Source organism: Pan paniscus, chromosome 8 (assembly GCF_029289425.2).
Source record: "Pan paniscus chromosome 8, NHGRI_mPanPan1-v2.0_pri, whole genome shotgun sequence".
Lineage (NCBI taxonomy): Eukaryota > Metazoa > Chordata > Mammalia > Primates > Hominidae > Pan > Pan paniscus.
This window is the reverse complement of record NC_073257.2, coordinates 85,378,114-85,400,493: the sequence shown is the minus strand read 5'-3', so window position 1 is coordinate 85,400,493 and position 22,380 is coordinate 85,378,114. Positions and strand designations below refer to the sequence as shown.

At 39.7% G+C, this 22,380-nt stretch overlaps 2 protein-coding genes across 10 annotated transcripts in view; one reads left to right on the top strand and one right to left on the bottom strand.

Moving 5' to 3' along the window:
• The window catches only part of FAM149B1 (family with sequence similarity 149 member B1), a 75,108-nt gene that overhangs the window by 17,612 nt on the left and 35,116 nt on the right, over positions 1-22,380 (bottom strand). For 6 of the 7 annotated variants that reach the window (XM_055092981.1, XM_003815987.6, XM_008969007.6 and 3 more), the window contains 2 exons: positions 15,793-15,960; positions 14,141-14,328 (listed from right to left, as the gene is read on the bottom strand). In XM_055092981.1, the coding sequence (XP_054948956.1) occupies positions 14,141-14,328; positions 15,793-15,960 (356 nt within the window). The remainder of the gene's footprint in view (positions 1-14,140; positions 14,329-15,792; positions 15,961-22,380) is intronic. The other variant, XM_008969006.5, reaches the window with a different exon arrangement.
• Positions 1-22,380, top strand: part of DNAJC9 (DnaJ heat shock protein family (Hsp40) member C9) — a 69,970-nt gene that overhangs the window by 22,619 nt on the left and 24,971 nt on the right. The window contains exon 5 of one of the 3 annotated variants that reach the window (XM_055092998.3): positions 6,521-6,674. The exons of 1 other annotated variant lie outside the window; for it this stretch is intronic. In XM_055092998.3, coding sequence (XP_054948973.1) covers positions 6,521-6,637 — 117 coding nt within the window. In that variant the 3' untranslated portion in view covers positions 6,638-6,674. Of the gene's footprint in view, positions 1-6,520; positions 7,938-22,380 lie in introns of those variants that run through there. One more of the 3 variants, XM_055092997.3, reaches the window with a different exon arrangement.

The following is a 22,380-nucleotide window of genomic DNA, read 5'->3' as shown; positions in this document are numbered from 1 at the left end:
ACTTAAACCCAGGAGGCGGAGCTTGCAGTGAGCCGAGATCACACCACTGCACTCCAGCCTGGGCCACGGAGCGAGACTGTCTCAAAAAAAAAAAAAAAAAGTTGTAATAATCATTTGTTTATTTTCATAGTGGTATAGTATTCCATTGTATGAATATATCACATTCTACTGTTGATGGACATGTGGGTAGTTTCTGATGTATGTTTTCTAGTTATTTATGAACATTCTTGCACCTATCTTTTGGTGAACATATGTACTGAGTATGTACTAGTGTACACAGCCAAGCTCATTCATTTACATCTTATTTATGGCTGCTTTCATGCTACAAGGGCAGAGTTGAGTAGTTGCAACAGAGACTGGATGGTTGTCAAAGACTGAAATCTTTACCACCAGCCTCTGCATAGACAGTTGTTTCCTGACCCCTGTTTTAAGGTATTTCAGTCAACCTACTAAATGCCAATTAGAGATCCTCCAGCTCCATTTCATGATGTCTTGTTTTTAGACTTTAGTCTCAAAATTACAGTTACAATACAATAAAATAATCTTAATTTATGAATGCACAGAAAAATAAAAATATTAATTCACAGCCCAACACTGGTAAATTGTGAAAGGTGAAATAAGATTTTATCTGGTACGTGGTGGTTGATACACTGAAACTGGAAGGAGTTCCTTTGTTTATTACCAGGGTTTATTATTATGGGAGTCTGGGTATGACTCTGGACTTTTAATTACCACCTGTCCTGTGTCTCAAAAAAATTAACCTCATATAATATAAACTAGTTCATTTTAAAGAGAGTGCTAGTCCTATTCTCTAATACAAGCTTAAAAAAAAAACACCTAACACACATACAACATAGTGGCTTAAAAATAAAACAAACCCACAAAGACCACACATCAAGTGTGGCAAATGTGGAGCAACTGGAACTCTCACACAATACTGGAGAGGCTGTAAGTAGGTATAACCACTTTGAAAATTTTTTTGGCCATATCCACTGAAGTTAGAATAGCATATCCTCTGACCTAGCAATTCTACCCTTATGTGTCTAGTACTTAAGTTCATCAAAAGACATATACAAAAATATTCATAATAGTATTATATTCTAGACAAACCACCCACATATCCATCAACAGTAGGGTGTGATATAGTCATACAATGGAACACTATAAGCAATGGGAATAAACTTGTTGCGAGCAAAACATAACTGAATTTAACAAATATAATATTGAATAAAAGAAGCCAGATGTATAAGGGTATATACTATATGAATCCATTCTTACAAAATTTTAAAACAGGCAAAATTAATCTGTGCTGTTGGAAGTCAGGATGGGGTTACTCTTGTGGGGGTAGGGATTAAGTAGCTGACTGAAAGAAAGCATGAGAAAGGCTTCTGGAGTACTGGCAATATTCTTGATCTGGGTGCTGGTCATAAAAGCATACTGTTTTTCTTTTTAGAGACAGGGTCTTGCACGGTCATCCAGGCTGAAGTATATTAGCACAGTCATAGCTCACTGCAGTCTGAAACTCCTGGGATTAAGGGATCCTCCTGCTTTAGTCCCCTGAGTAGCTAGGACTACAGGCATGCACCACCACGCCCTGGCTAATTATTTTTACTTTTTGTAGAGACAAAAAATCCTCAAGCTTACTTGATGTAAATTTACTTTGTAATTTTCTATGTGTATATTACACTTCAATAAAAACTTTTTTTCCCCTTTTACTCTTGGCAAGCTGTGATTCAATAAAAAGTTTAAAAATGTTGGACTTCTGCTTCCAGCCAAGATGGAGTAACATGAACTGGGTTTACTCTCCTAAAACAATGAAACAATGGCTTTCAAGACCACTGTATATCAGATAATGAAAGTTAGTAAACCCTGAGATGATAAACAAATGAGACTGGACCTGCAATTGCCTTGAAAAAGTTTCCAAGATATGGCATAAAGAGTGGGAACTGAGGCACAGCCTGGTGGACTCCCTGAGTTGAGAGTCCAGAGACCAAGGCAGCTCGGATTCATAGAACAGGGTATCTTAGAGCAGAGAAATACACAGGAAGAGAACCCATGATATCTGCAGAGGGTGGGGCATCATTTGAGCATTCAAAATGTACTATCAGTGCACGTATGAGAAGAAGCCACCTGAGGCTAGGAAAAAAAAACGTGAAAGAAGGGAACAGTACTTGCTGCTCACGTGGAACAAGGCATACTGCCTGTTCCCACTCTCCAGACCAGAAAAACTCAATTCATGGAGCACTGGGCAGAATAAGATCTTGCCTCCATAGGTGGGTAATAATTAGCTCTAGACTGAACATTGCTCCAGACCTAACAAATCATAAAAGAAAGACCAGAATGGATCAAACTGTTTGCAAGTAACTTAATTGCATTTCAGAACAAAGCTCAAGAAAATATGCAGTAATAAAAAGAAATTCATCCCTTAGTAAGGTAAAATGCACAATGTATGAAATCTAATCAAAGATCACCAGGCAGGAAAATACAAGCCATAATGAAGGAAGTATCAACTGAAACCAACCTAGAATTAACACAGATATTCAAATTATTCCACATTTTCAAAATATCAAATAGAGACATGGAAAATATATATGTCTCTCTCAAATCATACTTTGAGATGAAAATGACAATATCTCACATGAAATACACTAAATGAGCAGATTCAACGTTGTAGAAGAAAAGATAATGAACACTGATGGCATAACAATAGCAATTGCCCAGAATGAAATACACACAGAAAAAAAAGAATACAAAAAAAATTTTTTAAAAGCATGAGTTACCTGAGGGATCAATGATCAAATGGACTAATTTATGAGTGACCGAAGTCCTGACGGATGATGGGGGACAGAAGAAAAAATCTGAAGAAATAATGGCTGAAAGCTTTCCAAACAATGAAAACAAACCTACAAATCTATGAAGTTAAACAAACTCCAGGCAGAAGAAACATGGGGAAAACTACATTAAGGCACATCATAATCAAATTGTTCAAAACCAGTGATACAGAGAAAATCTTAGCAGCCAGAAAAAAAAAATACATGCACAAAGGAACAAAGATAAGGATGACAACAAATTTCTTTTCAGAAACAATGCAAGCGAGAAGAAATGGACAGCATTTTAAAAGTATTAGAAGGCAAACTATTCACATAGTTCATAAAATTATCTTGCAAAAATGAAAGCAAAATAAAGGAATTTTCATATCTACAAAAGAAACAGTTAATCACTAGCAGACCCACATACAAGAAATATTAATGGACATTTTTCAGGCTGAAAGAATTTAAAAAATTTTTTTAAAAATAAGATTCATATAACATAAAATTCATCATTTTAACCATTTTAAAGTATGCAGTTCAGTGGTTTCTAATATAGTCACAATGTTGTGCAATCATTACCACTACGTAATTTCAAAAAATTTCTATCACTCCAAAAAGAAACACGGTACCTCTCAATTTCCCTCTTCATCCATCCCCCAGCAACCACTAAACTCTGTCTCTATGGCTCTGCCTATTCTGGACATTTCATATGAATGGAATCATACCATATACATGGTGCTTTGTGATTGGCTTCTTTCATTTAGCATATTTTCAAGGTTCATCCATGTTGTAACATGTATCAGTACTTAATTCCTCTTTGTGGCTGAATAATATTCCATTGCATGGTGTACTAGTCTGCTAGGGCTGCCATAACAAAATAGCACTGATTGGGTGGATTACACAATGGACATTTATTTTCTCACAGTTCTGGAGGCCAGAAGTCCAAGATCAAGGTGCTGTCCTGGCTTTCCGGTGGCCACCTTCTTTCTCTGTCCTCACATGGCCTTTTCTCCACGTGTAAATAGAAAGAGATCTCCGCTGTCCCTTCCTCTTCTTACAAGGACACCAGCCCTATTGGATTAGGAGCCCACTCTTATTACCTCAGAACCTGAATTACCTCCCTAAAAGCCTGTCTCCAAATACAGTCACTTTGGGGGTTAGGGTTTCAACATATGAATTTTAGTGGGGAAACAATTCATCCCACAACACATGGATAAACCCAATTTTGTTCATTCATCAGCTGATGGACATTTGGGTTGTTTCCACTTCTTGGCTATTATGAGTAATGCTGCTATGAGCATTCATGTTCAAGTTTTTGTATGGACATATGTTTTCAGTTCCTTTTTTATATACCTAGGAGTGGAATTTTCTTGGTCTTTTGACAATTTTGTGTTTAACATTCTGAGGAGCTGCCAAATTGTTTCCACAATAGCTGCAGCATTTTATATTTCCACTGCAATGTATGAGGGTTCCAATTTCTCCGTATCTTTACTAACACTTGTTATTTTTCTTTTAAGAAATAAAATGTAATTAAAAATATATATACACATAGCCATCCTAGTGGGCATGAGGTGGTATCTCGTTGTGGTTTTTATTTGCACTTCCCTAATGACTAACGATGTACAGCGTCTTTCATGTGCTTATTGACCATTGGTGTATCTTCTTTGGAGAAATATCTATCCAAATTATTTGCCCATTTTAAAATTGGGTTGTTTGAGCTTTTATTATTGAGTTATAGTTCTTTACCCTGGATACTAGATGCTTATCAGTTATATGATTTCTAAATATTTTCTCCCATTTCACAGGTTGTCTTTCGCTTCCTTGATAATGTCTTTTATAGCACAAAGTTTTACATTTTGATGAAGTCCAAATTATTTTTTCTTTTGCTGCTCATGCTTTTGGTGTCATATCTAAAGAATGTAATGTCAAATCCAAGGTCATGAAGAGTTACTCCTTTGTTTTCTTCTGAGAGTTTTATGATTTTGGCTCTCAAATTTAGGTCCCTGATCCATTGTGAGTTGATTTTTGTATATGGTATGAAGTCAGGATCCAACTTCATTCTTTTACAGGTGAATATACAGTTGTTCCAGTATCATCTGTTAAAGAGACTATTCTTCTCCCATTGAATGATCTTGGCACCCTTGAAAACTAATTGGCCACATATGTGTGGGTGTATTTCTGAACTTTTGATTCTATTCCATTGATCTATTTGTCTGTCCTTATGCCAGTTTCACACAACCAGTTTTGATTACTGCAGTTTTGTAGTAACTTTTTAAATCAGGAAGTGTGAATCCTCTAACTTTATTCTTTAGAAATATTGTTTTGACTATTCAAGGCCTCTCACATTTCCATGTGAACTTCAGGATCAGCTTGCCCATTTCTACAAAAAAAGGCAGCTAGAATTTTGATAGGGATTGTACTGAAACTGTAGATCTATTTGGGGAGTATTAACATCTTAACAATATTAAGCCTTCAACTCCATAAACATGGGATGTCTTTCCATTTCTTTAGGTCTCCTCTAATTTCTTTCTATAATACATAGTTTTCAGTGTGGAAGTCTTGTACTTCCTTGGTTACATTTATTTATTTTATTCTTCTTGATACTATTGTAAATGAATTCATTTCTTAATTTCCTTTTTGACTATTCATTGATACAGGTTGGAAGAATTTTGAGAAGCATGATAAAAAATGCATAAATTGCCCTGAACAGACTGAGAGCAGAAATCTAGACCTGGAACATGTTATTGGCCACTGGAGGGAGACACTTGTTATTTAGTGGCAAAAAGCTTAGTGAAATGGTCTCCTGTAGTCTCGTAGAAAGCACAACTTGTAAGTGATGACCCAATCCATGTGTTGAAAGTGAGGCCTAAGTTTTTTCTTGCTGCTTATAATAAAATGTAAGATGAGAGAGATAAATTGAGGGGAAAACTGTTCAACAAAAAGTAACCAGGACTTGATGATTTTGAAAATTCTCGGTCTCTCTAGAGGATGAAAGATGCTAATATTGGACAGAGAGATCTAGAGAAAAAAAGGTGTGAGTAGACAACCTTTTACTAATATCTCAGAAAGATCAAAAGATTATTCACTCACACAAAGGGTTCTCTCAAGAGATTAAGGGTTTATCTCAAAGATCCTCTTAACCAAACCACAGAGTCTTTATGAAACTTAAGGGCTTTGTCTCTCAGCCAGCCATTCAAGCAGGACCCTAAGATAGAGAAGAAATTATCTGAAAAGATACAGATATGGCTTTTGTCTAATTTGGTAACCCCACTGATACCATGAAGAGCCAAAAAGTTTTTAAGAAAATTATTTCAACAGAAAAACTGCCAATTTGGACTGAAGGGACAGAGTCACTACAAAATGGAAGAAGGTTGTCAGACCCCCAAAGTTCTACTGGCAAGAAGCAGCCTGATAGAACTACTTAGCTACAAACACATGCTACCTTTCATGAAAAAATGAAAGATGATTCAGAGGGTGAAACCAGGCACCCAGAGAATGGAGCAAAGAACTGCAGAGGATTAGTCCCAGGTCTCGAAACTTAGTCATGGAACTCCCAATATTTACCCAGCTGGATTTCAGAATTGCTATGAACCCTTTTTTTAACCTTCCATTCCCCACTCCTTTTAACTGTGCTATCTATAACTATTATCCTTTGCCTGTCCCACTCTTGTATGTTGGGTGTGTTGGGGTCAGACAACTTGTCTCTTTAGTTTCACAGATCTACAGATGGAGAGAAATTGTGTATAGAACCTGTACTGAATAGATTACATCTAGGAACATCATCCACACCAGGACCTGATTTAGATGATAAGATTCTGGACCTTTGAGCTGATGCTACAATGGGATGGGACTCTTGAAAACCACGTGAGTGAGGTGAATGTATTTTGCATGTGGGAGAACATGAATCATTGGGGCATGTAGTAGACAGACTCTGAGGTGGCCCATGCATGATTCCTACCTCTTGGTGTTCATGCCTATGTGTAATCCCCCCACTCTGAGTGTGGGCAAGACTTGTGACTTGCTTCAGACCAATAGATAATGGTAAAGGTAATGGGATGTCATTCCCATGATCACATTATATTATATAGGGTTTTGTCTTGTTAGTCCACTAGCTCTCAGTCTTTCTTACTGGCTTTGAAGAATAAAGCTGACATAAATACTACAGCTATAAGGAACTGTATGCTTCTAAGAATACACAAAAGTGTAAATGGCTTCTTCTCTAGTTGAGTCTCCACATGAGAGCCCAGCCCTGGCCAACACCTTAAACGCAGCCAGGTGAAACCCTAAACAGAGAACTAGCTAAGCTGTTCCTGGACTTCAGACTCACAAATATGTGAGGTATGTTGTTTGAAGCCACTGTTTGTGACAGTTTGTTAAGCAACACAGAAAACCTACATAAACAATTCTTAACAAGTGAAATGTATATCTAACTATAAGCCAGCCATTCTACTATGAAGAATTTACCCAACAGAAAAAAATATGTATGCCTCCAATTTCTTGTACAATAGTGCTCATAACACCTTTACATGTAATGGCTCAAAGCTGAAAAGAATCAAACTGGCCATCAACAGATAAACAAATTGTGATGCAATGGAATACTACTCAGCAATAAAAAGGAATAAATTATTGATACACATAATGACAGCAATGAATCTCAAAATCATTATCCTGAGTGAAAGAAGCCAGACAAAGAATGCATACGATTCCACTCACATGAAACTCTACAAAATGCAAACTAATCTACAGTGGCAGAAAGCAGATCACTCTTTTTGTGATAATCACTTTGGAGATGCAGAGATAGGCAAGGGCAGGAGGCAGGGATTATGAAAGGCATAAACTTTTGGGGGTGATGGTTATGTTCACTATATTGATTGTGGTGATGGTTTCATGGGTGTATACATATGTCAGAACTTATAACACACTTTAAATATGTAGTTTGAGGGGCTCTACCCTCCCTGGTGGCAGGCCCAAGTGCATTTTGAGAATTTAATACTGGGGTGCACCCTGTCCTTGAGCCAAGTTTGAGTTGATGTTGCTGCAGCTGCCACCTGGTAGAGTAGGGACAGGGAAGCCAAGCTCTCCTATGCGTACCTAGGACAATACCTAATTCCCTGGTATAGGCTGCTGTGAGACCAAGACTTGAGTGGACTGTACTCCTCACATCTTCTTGCTCATACTGCTCACCTAAGAGAGGTCCCATCCTCTGTGGTCACAAGGTCATAGCTGGCACCATTTTGATAGTTTAATGCTGCAATTTCATTAAACCACAAAGACAAAAGACAGAGAAAAAGAAACATAATTTATAAAACAACTCAAAAACAATCATCAATATGACAGAAACAAAGTCTCACATATCAATGTTAACCTGAATATAAGTGCATTAAATGGTCCACTTAAAAGACACAGATTAGCAGCATGGATTGAAAAAAAATAATCCAACTATATGCTGCCTACAAGAGACTCATCTTACCCATAAAGACACAAAAACTAAAGTAAACAAGTGGAAAAAAATATTCCACAGAAATGGAAATCAACAGTGAGCAGGAGTAGCTACACTTATAGCAGATGAAACAGACTTTAAATCAAAAACGTAAAAATAAGACAAAGAAGGTCATTATATAATGACAAAGGGATCAATTCAACAAGAAGATGTAACAATCCTAAATATATATGTACCCAACATCAGAGCACCCCAATTCACAAAACAAATATTATTAGACCTAAAGAAAGAGCAGACAACAATACAATAATAGTGGGGATTTTAACACCCCATTCACAGCACTAGACAGAGCAAAGAGACAGAAAACAAAGAAATATTGGACATACATTGGACTTTAGACCAAAATGGACTTAACATTTACAGAACGGTCTACTCAAAAACTACAGAATATACATTCTTTCATCAGCACATGGAAAATTCTCCAAGACAGACCAAATATTAGGCCATAAAACAAATCTTAACAAATGTTTTAAAAGTGAAATCATATCAAGTATCTTCTCAGACCACAGTGGAATAAAGCCAGAAATCAACACCACAAAGAACTCTGGAAACCATACAAATGTGTGGAAATTAAACAGCATGCTCCTGAACAATCACTGGGTCAATGAAAAAATTGACAGAAATTTAAAAACTGAAACAAATGAAAATAAAAATACAATCTACTAAAACCTGTAGGATACAGCAAAAGCAGTATTAAGAGGAAAGTTATAGCAATAAATGCCTATATCAAAAAAGTAGAAAGATGGCTGGGCATGGTGTCTCACACCTGTAATCCTGGCACTTTGGCAGGCCAAGGCAGGAGAATCGCTTGAGGCCAGGAGTTTGAGACCAGTCTGGGCAACATAGCAAAACCCAATCTCTAAAAAAAAATTTTTTAAATTAAAAAAAAGTAAAAAGATCACAACTACCTAACATTACACCTCAAGGAACTAAAAAAACAAAGCCGAGCATGGTAGCTCATGCCTGTAATCTCAGCACTTTGGGAGGGAGGCCAAGGTGGGCAGATCACTTGAGGTGAGGAGTTCAAGACCAGCCTCGCCAACATGACAAAACCCTATCTCTACTAAAAATACAAAAATACGCTGGTTATGGTGTTGTGCACCCATAATCCCAGCTACTTGGGAGGCTCAGGCAGGAGAATGGCTTGAACCTGGGAGGCAGAGGCGCAGAGGCTGCAGTGAGCCGAGATCATGCCACTGCACTCCAGCCTGGGTGACAGAGTGAGACTCTGTTCCAAAAAAACCAAAAACTGAAAAACAAACAACAACAACAACAAAAACCAGATAGATTCACAGCCAACAACAACAAAAGCCTAAAAATCAGATGGATTAAAACAAACAAACAAACAAACAGATGGATTCACAGTCAAATTATACCAAATATACAAATAATTAATACCAATCCTCCTGAAACTACTCCAAAAAAATTAAAAAGGAGGGAATTCTCCTTAACTTATTCTATGAGGCCAGTATAACTCTGATACCAAAATCAGACAAGGACACAATGAAAAAAGAAAAGCCCAATATCCCTGATGAACATATGGACAAGAACCCTCAACAAAATACTAGCAAACTGAATCCAACAGCACATCAAAAAGATAATACAACATGATCAAGTGGGATTTATCCCAGAGTTGAAAGGATGATTCAACATATGCAAATCAATAAATGTGATACATCACATAAACAGAATTAAGGACAAAAAACAAATGATCATCTCAATAGATGCACAAAAGGCACTGGATAAAATTCAACATTACTTCACGATAAAGGTCCTCAACACACTAGGCATAGAAGAAACATACCTCAACATAATAAAGGCCATAAACAACAAACCCATAGCTAGCATTATACTTAACAGAGAAAAACTGAAAGCATTCCCTAAAGCTAGAACAAGACAAGGATGCCCACTTTCACCACTCTTATTCAACAAGTCCTTGTCACAGCAATCAGGCAAAAGAAAATAACAAAAGGCATCCAAATTGGAAAAGAGGAAGGCAAATTGCCCTGTTTGCTGATGGTATGATCTTATATCTGGAAAACCTGAAAGATTCTACCAAAAAACTTAGATTCGATAAATAAATTTAGTAGTTTCAGGATACAAAATTAAGATCCAAAAATCAGTAGGGTTTCAATACCCCATTAACGATCTAGCCAAGGACCAAATCAAGAAGGCAACTCAATTTACAATAGCTATAAGAAAGTAAACTATCCAGGATTATATTTAAGCATGGAGGTGAAAGATCTCTATAAGGAGAACTACAAAACACTGACTAAAGAATTCATAGATGATACAAACAAATGGAAAAACATCCCATGCTCATGGATTGAAAGAATCCATATTGTTAAAATGACCATACAGATCAATCAGTCTACAGATTCCACACAATCCCTATCAAATTACCAATGCCATTTTTCACAGAATTGGAAAAAAAATCCTAAAATTCATATGGAACCAAAAAAGAGCTCAAATAGCTAAAATAATCCTAAGTAAAAAGGACAAAGCTGGAGGACTCACATTACCTGACTTCAAATTATACAAGGGTATAGTAATCAAAACAGCATGGTACTGGTATAAAAATAGACACACAGACCAATGGAATGGAATAGAAAACCAAGAAATAAAGCCAATCAACTGATCTTTGACAAAGTCAACAAAAATATACACTGGGGAAAGGACTCTATTAAATAAGTGGTGCTGGGAAAACTGGCTAGCCATATGCAGAAAAATACCTCTCACCATATACAAAAATTAAGAGAACCCATACCTCTCACCGTATACAAAAATGGATTAAAGACTTAAACCCAAGACCTGAAACTGTAACAATCCTAGAAGAAAACCTAGGAAAAAGTCTTCTGGACATTGTCCAGGCAAAGAATTTAAGACCAAGTCTTCAAAAGCAAAAGCAACAAAAACAAAAATAGACAAATGGGATTCAATTAAACTAAAAAGCTTCTGCATAGCAAAAGAAATAACAGAATAAGCAGACTACCTACAGAATGGCAAAAAATATTTGCAAACTATGCATCTGACAAAGGACTAATATCCAGAATCTACAAGGATTTCAACCCAATAAGAAAACAATAAATAACCCTATTTAAAAGGGGAAAAAGAATATGAACAGGCTGGGCATGGTGGCTCATGCCTGTAATCCCAGCACTTTGGGAGGCCAAGACGGGCAGATCGCTTGAGCCCAGGAGTTTGAGACCAGCCCAGGCAACGTGGTTAAACCCTGCCTCTACAAAAAAAATACAAAAGATTAGCCAGTCGTGGTGGTGCACGCCTGTGGTCCCAGCTACTCAGGAGGCTGAGGTAGCAGGATCACTTGAGCCCAGAAGGTCAAGGCCGCAGTGAGCTGTGATTGTGCCACTGCACTCCAGCCTGGGTGACAGAGAGAGAGAGAGAGAGAAACACAGAGAGAGAGAGAGAGTGAGAGAGAGAAACAGGACATGAACAGACATTTTTCAAAAGAAGACATACAAGCATCCAACAAACATATGAAAAACGACTGATGTTGGCAAGGATGTGGAGAAAAGGGAACACTGTATAAACTGTTTGTGGGAAAGTAAATTAGTACAGCCTTTATGGAAAAAAGCATGGAGATTTCTCAAAGAACTAAAAATAGAACTGCCATTTGATCCAGTAGTCCCACTCTTGAGTATATACACAAAAAGAAATCATTATATCAAAAAAATATTTACAGCCAGGCGCAGTGGCTCATGCCTATAATCCCAGCACTCTGGGAGGCTGAGGCAGGCGGATCACCTGAGGTGAGGAGTTCAAGACCAACAACATGGCAAAACCCCATCTCTACTAAAAATACAAAAAATTAGCTGGGCGTGATGGTGCACACCTGTAATCCCAGCTACTCGGGAGGCTGAGGCAGGAGAATCGCTTGAACCTAGGCGGCAGAGGTTGCAGTGGGCCAAGATCACACCACTGCACTCCAGCCTGGGTGACAAGAGTGAAACTCTGTCTCAAAAAATATATATTTATTCACACTCATATGTTTATCGCTCCATTATTCACGGTAGCAAAGATATGGAATCAGCCTAAGTGTCCATCAACAGAGGACTGGATAAATAAAATGGACTACTACTTGGCCATACAAAATAATGAAATCTGAGAAATATCCATGCTTTTTTCCATAAAGGCTGTCTTTTGCAGCAACATAGATGGAACTGGAGGCCATTATCCTAGCGAAATAACTCAGAAAGTCAAATACCACATGTTCTCACTTATAAGTGAAAGCTAAACAGTGGGTTCACATGGACATACAGAGTGTAATAAGAAACACTGGAGACTCCGAAAGGTGGGAAGGTGGGAGGGAGGCAAGGGTTGAAAAATTACCTATTGAGTACAATATTCACTATTTGAGTGAATATTTTAGTGTACCACCTGAGGTCACTAAAAACCCAGATTTCACTACTAAGAAATACATGCACATAAGAAACCCGCACTTGGACCCTTCAAATACATAAAAATAAAAAATAAAATGAAAAGAAAAAATAGTGCAGTTTATTATATATCTATTATGCTTTAATAAAGCAGTTTAAAAAAGTGCTACTTGCACATGATTTTTCTTCATAAATCATTATATTCAAAGAGAAAGTACAAGCTCTGTCTAATCATCACAGACTAGGCCTTTTTATTGATCTACTCATTCTCAAATATTTACTAAATACCTGTTAGTTTTTGTGGGAAATACAAACATAAGTCAGACCCACTATGAACTGAAATCAGGGGCAGAGACTAAATATATGGGTCATTCCATATCATATCATGAGATGATAATAAACAGATATTTGGTCTCTGCCCCTGGTTTATGGCACATAGCTCCTAAAACTGTTATAATACCCAAAGTGGTGTTTTTTTTTTGTATGCTAATATGACTGGTGGTTAGGGGCTCTTGGATAGTCTGAGGATTGGGTAGGGAGATAGTGGTTGGCAGGGGAACCAACCACGTAATTAGAAGGTTGGAACTTTTTCACTTTTTCAGCCCCACCCCTTAACCTCTAGGGAGAAGACAGGGGCTGAAGGTCGAGTTAATCAGCGATGGCCAACAATTGAATCATGCCTACAAAATGAAACCTCCATAAAAATCCTAAAGGACTAGGTTCAGAGAGACCTAGTCTCTCTGGTAGACTTCTGGTAGGTCAGATGTACAGGTCACAACTTGGAGCTTGCAACTAGCATCTGAAGTTGGGGGTAGTCTTGTGGGACTGGGCCCTTAATTTGTGGGATCTGACAATATCTCCTGGTAGACTGTGTCAGAACTGAACTGAATTATAGGATGTGGTGTCAGAATTGCTTGGGTTGTGGGGGAAAAAACCCTACCTACTGGTGTCAGACATGTTGTGGTATGTGAGAGTAGGAAAAAACATTTAGGGAAAAACATTTGGGTTTTTCCTCTCTCTCATACCCACTTTTTTTTTCTTCTTTTTTGAGACAGAGTCTCTCATCTTATGCCCAGGCTAGAGTGCAGTGGTGCAGTCATAGCTCACTGCAGACTTGACCTCCTGGGCTCAAGTGATGCTCCCACCTCAGTCTCTTGCGTAGCTGGAACTATAGGTGAATGCCACCATGCCTGGCTAATTTTTTATTTTTTTAGAGAGATGGGATCTCACTACATTGCCCAGGCTGGTCTCAAACTCCTGGGCTCAAGAGATCCTTCCCCTTGGCCTCCCAAAGTGTTTGGATTATAGGCATAAGCCACTGTGCCTGGCCCATACGCACCTTTTGCACTACGAAGCATATCATCTAATAGACTGGTTAGGGTTTAGAAATCATAAACAATTGATTTTTACATTATTTTCACAAAGATCCTTACCAGAGGCAAATCCTTCCCAGTGACTACGTGTCAACTGCTCCATACAGCTCACAACCTTGCACCATACATTGTCAAACACATAAGCAAGGACATCTTCTTTCATGCAGTAAAATGGAGCAATGGGAGGATACCCTAATTTCTGTTTCTCTGTAGCTGCTTCTGATTTCTTCCCATGAAATCCCTCTTCTCTGTAACAGAAGCAAGAAGGAAAGACTTCATGATGCTGAAGGGAAGGCTGCCTTTCTAAAATTGTCCGTGTATTACCTGAAAATTCACTTTGATTTGAGGAAAAATGGAAAATAGAATTAATTTGACAAAGGCCAAATAGAAGTAATAAATAGAAAATAGAAGTAATTTGACACAGGAGAAGTGAAAGGGAAGGAGGCAATCTTTGGAAAACCAAAAGAATCTGCTTCCAGTTCTAGCTCAGTGGTATTATGTATAGAAGCCTGGCTTATATTTAGCTGGCCCTAGGGCTGTGTGCACATGAGTGATACGTGAGTGAACATGGCTCAGCAGGAAATACAATGGGAAAAAAATACAATGGGAAAAAAAAAATGCATCCAGAATCATGTGACACAATACTAACTACTAGACCTAACCACAGCCGCACAGCCTAAAGAGAAATTCTCACTTATTTTCAAATATGCTGCTGTGACTATCAAATCTGGAACTTTTAAAGGCTTAGAGGAATAGTTTAACAGGTTAATGTCACAGAAAGGTAGCAAGGAATAGTGAAGAGAAGACTGGATTGAGAATCAGATGAATAAGGTTTTGGTTTTAGCTTTACTTTAGACAAATCATTAACTACTCTGATTCTCACCTATCCAGTAAAGAAGATAAATCATATCTATGTGATAGGTCTACTGTTAGAATATAGTTAGAATAGATATAAATAGACATTATTAATTATAAAATCTGTGCCAACCATAAGGTTTTAAACAAACTGTTTATACCTTTTTCTTTTCTTTTTTGTTTTGTTTTGTTTTTGGAGATGGAGTCTTGCTCTGTTGCCCAGGCTGGTATGCAGTGGCGTGATCTCGGCTCACTGCAACCTCCGCCTCCAGGGTTCAAGTGATTCTCTGGCCTCAGCCTCCCAAGTAGCTGACATTAGAGGCGCGCATCACCATGCCCAGCTAATTTTGTATTTTTAGTAGAGATGGGGTTTCACCATGTTGGCCAGGCTAGTCTCAAACTCCTGACCCAAAGTGATCTGCCTGCCTCGGCCTCCCAATGTGCTGGGATTACAAGTGTGAGCCACCGCACCCAGCCTGTATATACATTTTTCAAACAGAATTTATGTAAACAAAGTCCATATCTCTTCAACTGCTCTTTTAAAAGGTTTCAAAGTTCCCACTGGTGGTAATTTGCAAAAGGGTAAAATCAAACTATGTGGGGAAAAAATAAACTTATTTTAAAATCTCTAATCTCAGGAACAGGCAAATGATGTGTGAAGTTATAAAATACACAAGGAAGTCTAGTACATGGAAGCAATAAGAACATAAATTCTGGATACCTGAGAAATAACATAAAATAAATAACAGAAACTGGCATATATTTAATAATATACATTGGTAGCATCATTTAGAAAAAATAGGTATTAATACACAAAATAAGAGGGGAGTAAAAAGCTTAAAAGGCATAATACTCACATATCTATGTGATCGAATGCTAGGTATTCCTCAATTATTCCTTCTGAGATGATTATAGAGTCTTCCTCGTCTCTTTCCATAGAACAAAAGCTGGAGGATTTGGCAATGGAAGATGCTTTATGAGCATAAGAAGATGAAAAATGTAACTTCTTTCCCCTTATACCAAATCTTGGAGTGGAAAAAAGAAGTAAATATTAATTATGTAAACATAAACAGTTCTTATGGCAACACAGTTACATGAGTTTTGGCTCAAACTCCCCTTGCCCTGGCAATACCTTCGTGGACTATTCTAAGCCTCAATAACCTACCATTTCTCAGAACAGGAAGATTAAATTCTGGTCACAGAACTATTCTGCCTACATGTACTATGGACTATCTGGTACTGCTTGCTGTCTTTTCAGATGCAAACAGCTATAGCTATGTATTAGGTCATCCTTGCCTTGCTATAAAGAAATATCTGAGACCACATAATTTATAAGAAAAGAGATTTAATAGGCTCACAGTTCTGGAGGCTGTAGAAGCATAGTGCTGGCATCTGCTTCTGCAGAGGACTTACAAAGCTTTTACTCATGGGGGAATGTTAAGTGGGAGCAGGAGCAAGAGAGGTGCCACACACTTTTAAATGACCAGATGTCATGGGAACTCACTATCGCAAAGACAGTACAAAGCCATAAGGGATCCTCCCCCATGACCCAAACACCTCCCACCAGGCCCCACCTCTAGCATTGGGGATTACAATTCAGCATGAGATTTGGGCATTCTGCCCTTGGCTCCTCCCAAATCTCATATCCTTCTCACATTGCAAAATACAATTATGGTTTCCAAAAAGTCTCAAAAGTCTTGACTCATTCCAGTGTTAATTCAAAAGTCCAAAGTCCCACGTCTCATCTGAGACAAGGCACATCCCTTCCAGCTATGAGCCTGTAAATCAAAAACAAGTTATTTACTTCCAAGATACAATGGGAGTATAGGCGTTAGATAAACATTTCTGTTCCAAAAGAGAGGGGCTACAGATCCCATGCAAGTTCAAAACCCAGTAGGGGAGTCATTAACTCTTAGAACCCCTTGATGTCCCACGACAAGGTGCAAGCGGTAGGCTTCCAAGACCTTGGGGAGCTCTACCCCTGTGGCTTTGCAGGGTTCAGCTCCCAAGGTTGCTCTCATGGGTGGAGTTGAATGCCTGCAGCTTTCTTTTTTCTTTTTTTTTCTTTTTTGAGAGACAGAGTCTCGTTCTGTCGCCCAGGCTGGAGTGTAGTGGTGGGGTCTCGGCCCACTGCAACCTCTGCCTCCCGGGTTCAAGCAGTTCTCCTGCCTCAGCCTCCTGAATAGCTGGGATTACAGGTGAGCACCACTACACTCAGCTAATTTTTGTATTTTTAGTAGATATGGGGTTTCACCATGTTGGCCAGGCTGGTCTCGAACTCCTGGCCTCTAGTGATCTGCCCACCTTGGCCTCCCAAAGTGCTGGGATTACAGGCGTGAGCCACTGCACCTGGCCTGAATGCCTGCAGCTTTCTAGGTACAGGGTGCAAGGTGAATCTATCATTCTGGGGTCTGGAAGATGGTGACCCCCTTCCCACAGCTCCACTAGGCAGTGCCCCAGTGGGAATTGTGTGTGGGGCCTCCAACCCCCTATTTCTCCTCTGCACTGCCCAGTAGAGATTCTCTGTGAGGACTCCACCCCTGCATCAGGCTTCTGCGTGGGCACCCAGGCTTTCTCTTACATCCTCTGAAATCTACACAGATAGTACCAAGCCTTCACTCTTTGCCCTCTGTGTGCCCACAAGCTTAACACCACATGGAAGCTGCCAAGGCTTACAGCTTGCTTGCAACATTTGTTTGTTTGTTTGTTTTTTTGAGACAGAGTCTTGCTGTATCACCCAAACTGGACTGCAGTGGCGTGATCTCAGCTCACTGCAACCTCCACCTCCCAAGCCCAAGGGATTCTCATGCCTCAGCCTCCCAAGTAGCTGGGATTATAGGCGTCCGCCACCACACCTGGCTAATTTTCGTATTTTTAGTAGAGACAAGGTTTCACCATGGATCACTTGAGATCAGGACATCTTAGATTCTCTAAAGCGGCAATTCAAGCTATAACTGGGCCCCGCTGAGCCCCAGCAAAAAGCAGTGTCCCAAGGCTGCTCAAGGCAACAAGGTCCTGGGTCTGCCCCACAGAACCATTCTTCCCTCCTAGGCCTCTGGGCCTGTGATGGGAGGGGCTGCTGTGAAGGTCTCCGAAATGCCTTTTTCCCATTGTCTTGGCTATTAGCACTTGGCTGCTTTTTAGTTATGCAAATATCTCTATCAAGTGGTTGCTCCACAGCCTGCTTGAGTTCCTCTTCCCAAAAAGCTTTTTCTTTCTTTGTCATGTGGCTAGGCTGCAAATTTTCCAAGCTTTTATGCTCTGCTCCCCTTTTAAATATAAATTCCAACTTTAAGTCATTTCTTTGCTCCCACATCTGAGCATAGGTGTTAGAAGCAGGCATGTTACTTCTTGAACACTCTGCTACTTAGAAATTTCTGCTACCCAATACCCTACATCATGACTCTCAAGATCAAAATTCCACAGATCTCTAGGGCATGGACATAATACAGCCAAGTTCCTTGCTAAGGCATAACACACATGCCCTTTCCTCCAGTTCCCAGTAAGTTCCTCATTTCCTTCTGAGACCTTGTCAGCCTGGACTTTATTGTCCATTTCACTATTAGCATTTTGGTCACAACCATTTAACTGGTCTCTAAGAAATTCTAAACTTTCCCTCTTCCTGTTGTCTTCTGAGCCCTCCAGTCTTTCAACATCTGCCCATTACCCAGTTTCAAAGTCACTTCCACATTGTCGGGTATCCTTATAGCAATACCCCATTCCTTGGTACCAGTGTTCTGTATGAAGTCATTCTTGCATTGCTATAAAGAAATACCTAGCCAGGTGCGTTGGCTCACACCTATAATCCTAGCACTTTGGGAGGCTGAGGCAGGCGGATCACGAGGTCAGGAGTTCAAGACCAGCCTGGCCAACACAGTGAACCCTCGTCTCTACTAAAAATACAAAAATTAGCCGGGCATGGTGGTGCACACCTGTAGTCCCAGCTACTCAGGAGGCTAAGGCAGGAGAATTGTTTGAATCCGGGAGGTGGAGGTTGTGGTGAGTCTAGATCATACCACTGCACTCCAGCCTGGGCAACAGAGTGAGACTCCGTCTCAAAAAAACCCAAAAAAACAAAAACAAAAAACAAAAATACCTGAGACTGGGTAATTTATAGGAAAAGAGGTTTAATTGGCTTATGGCTCTGCAGGTTGTACAGGAAGCATAGTGCTAATAGTGCTAACATCTGCTTTGAGGGAGGCTGCAGGAAGCTTTAACTTATGGTAAAAAGTGAAGGAGGAGTAGGCATATCACACGACCAGAGCAGAAGAAAGACAGAGTGTGTGTGTGTGGAGAGGTGCCGCACACTTCTAAATGACTAGATCTCATGAGAACTCATTCACTATTGCAAAGATCATACCAAGTCATGAGGGATTTGTCCCCATGACTCAGACACCTTCCACCAGGCCCCACCTCCAGCACTAGGGATTATAATTCTACATGAGATTTAGGCAAGGACAAATATCTAAACTATAACAAGCTATACAACAAGTTTTTTAAAAACTAAGAATAATTGGCCAGGCGGGTGGCTCACACCTGTAATCCCAGCACTTTGAGAGGCTGAGGCAGGCGGATCACAAGGTCAGGAGATTGAGACCATCCTGGCTAACAGGGTGAAACTGTCTCTACTAAAAAAAAAAAAAAAAAAAAAAAAAAAAATTAGCCAGGCATGGTGGCGGGTGCCTGTAGTCCCAGCACTTTGGGAGGCTGAGGCAGGAAAATGGCGTGAACCCAGGAGGCAGAGCTTGCAGTGAGCTGAGATTGCACCACTGCACTCCAGCCTGGGCGTCAGAGCGAGACTCCGTCTCAAAAAAAAAAAAAAAAAAAAAAAAGAATAATCACATTTATAATTACATCTTAAGATATCTCACGAGGTTATATCCTTATTTCAGTAACTCCATCATTGCCCAAAATATATGCTCCTTATGGGCAGGGATCTTATCTTATTAATATTCAAATTTCTCTTCCTTCCTAGGCATTCAGTAAATATGTGATGACTCATTTGTTTCAGTGGGTTTACTCTGGAGAAAGTCAATCCAATCTGAGAAATAAAATTTTAAAAAATGGAACTCAGTTTAACCAAATGTTAAATATAACCAATTTACACTTTGTATTGCTCTTTACATTTTTTTGTGCCTTAAGTATTTTTTTTTATTAGGAAAATAGAATAAACCCATGGCAGCTGGGCCCATGGCTCATGCCTGTAATCCCAGCACTTTGGGAGGCTAAGGCAGGCAGATCACTTTTGAGGTCAGGAGTTTGAGACCAGCCTGGCCAACATGGTAAAACCCCGTCTCTACTAAAAATACAAAAATTAGCCAGGCGTGATGGCATGTGTCTGTAATCCCAGCTACCTGGGAGGCTGAGACAGGAGAATTGCTTGAACCTGTGGGGTGGAGGTTGCAGTGAGCTGAGATTACACCACTGCACTCCAGCCTGGGCAACAGAGCAAGACTCTGTCACACACAAAAAAATAATAATAATAGTTAAAAAAATAAACCCATGGCACTTTTAAACAAGGCTGGTGGGAAAATCTTACTGGAAGACTGTAGGGGTGGGTTGCCCCTACACACCTGTGGGTGTTTCTCGTAAGGTAGAACGAGAGACTTAGGAAAGAAAAAGACACAGAGACAAAGTATAGAGAAAGAAAAAAGGGGACCCGGGGAACCAGCGTTCAGCATATGGAGGATCCCATATGGAGGATCCCGCCAGCCTCTGAGTTCCCTTAGCATTTATTGATCATTTGTGGGTGTTTCTCCAAGAGGGGGATGTGTCAGGGTCACAAGACAATTGTGGGGAGAGGGTCAGCAGACAAACACGTGAACAAAGGTCTTTGCATCATAGACAAGGTAAAGGATTAAGTGCTGTGCTTTTAGATGTGCATCCACATAAACATCTCAATGCTTTACACAGCAGTGTTGCTGCCCGCATGTCCCACCTCCAGCCCTAAGGCGGTTTTTCCCTATCTCAGTAGATGGAACGTACAATCGGGTTTTATACCGAGACATTCCATTGCCCGGGGACAGGCAGGAGACAGATGCCTTCCTCTTGCCTCAACTGCAAGAGGCATTCCTTCCTCTTTTACTAATCCTCCTCAGCACAGACCCTTCACGGGTGTCGGGCTGGGGGACGGTCAGGTCTTTCCCTTCCCACGAGGCCATATTTCAGACTATCACATGGGGAGAAACCTTGGACAATACCTGGCTTTCCTAGGCAGAGGTCCCTGCGGCCTTCCGCAGTTTTTGTGTCCCTGGGTACTTGAGATTAGGGAGTGGTGATGACTCTTAAGGAGCATGCTGCCTTCAAGCATCTGTTTAACAAAGCACATCTTGCACCGCCCTTAATCCATTCAACTCTGAGTTGACACAGCACATGTTTCAGAGAGCACGGGGTTGGGGGTAAGGTTATAGATTAACAGAATCTCAAGGCAGAAGAATTTTTCTTAGTACAGAACAAAATGGAGTCTCCTATGTCTACTTCTTTCTACACAGACACAGTAACAATCTGATCTCTCTTGCTTTTCCCCACAGAAGACATTTTGGGAATATGTATTAGGAGCTTTAAAATAAACATTTTCTTTGATTCAGTGGTTTCATTTGTAGGGATTTCCTTTAAGGATATGACCTGTAAGATTTAGCTATAAGAATTACGATTGGTGGGGCACGGTGGTTCATTCCTGTAATCTCTGCACTTTGGGAGGCTGAGGCAAGTGGATTGCTTGAGCCCAGGAGTTTAACACCAGCCTGTGCACCATGGTGAAACTTGGTTTCTGCAAAAAAGTACAAAAATTAGCCAGGTATGGTGGCATGCACCTATAGTCCCAGCTACTCAGGAGGCTGAAGTGGAAGAATCACTTGAGCCCTGGAGGCAGAAGTTGCAGTGAGCCATGACTGTGCCACTGCACTTCAGCCTGGGCAACAGAGTAAGACCCTATCTCAAAAAAAAAAAAAAAAATTATGATCACAGAATTGTTTATAATTACCAAAAATAGAAACTAGCCCAACTGTTTCAAAATAGAGGATTTGGGGATGAGTTCCTTAAATAGTGATATATTCATGCAATGGAATAAAGTCCTTAAGTTAATATTGGGAAAAATAGAAGATGTCCACAATAAAAGATTAAGTATAAAGAGATTACAAAATGTATAATTTCATAAAAACCATATACATACATGGTAGAGAATGCTAGATGCCCCTCAATATCCATTCTCTCCTTCTTTTCTAGTAAAATCATCCCAATTTTATTCATGAAAACAACATATCCACCTCAAAGACTGCATCTCCCAGTTACCTTGCAGCCAAAGATAGTCAATGCAATATGAGCAGAATTATTCTGTGGGACTCTGGGAAGGCTGTTTAAAGGGAACTGGTGTGACTGCAAGGGATACCATTTGGCCCTTCTGTCTTTCCTCCTTTCTGCTACGTGGAAAGCGAATATCATGTTTG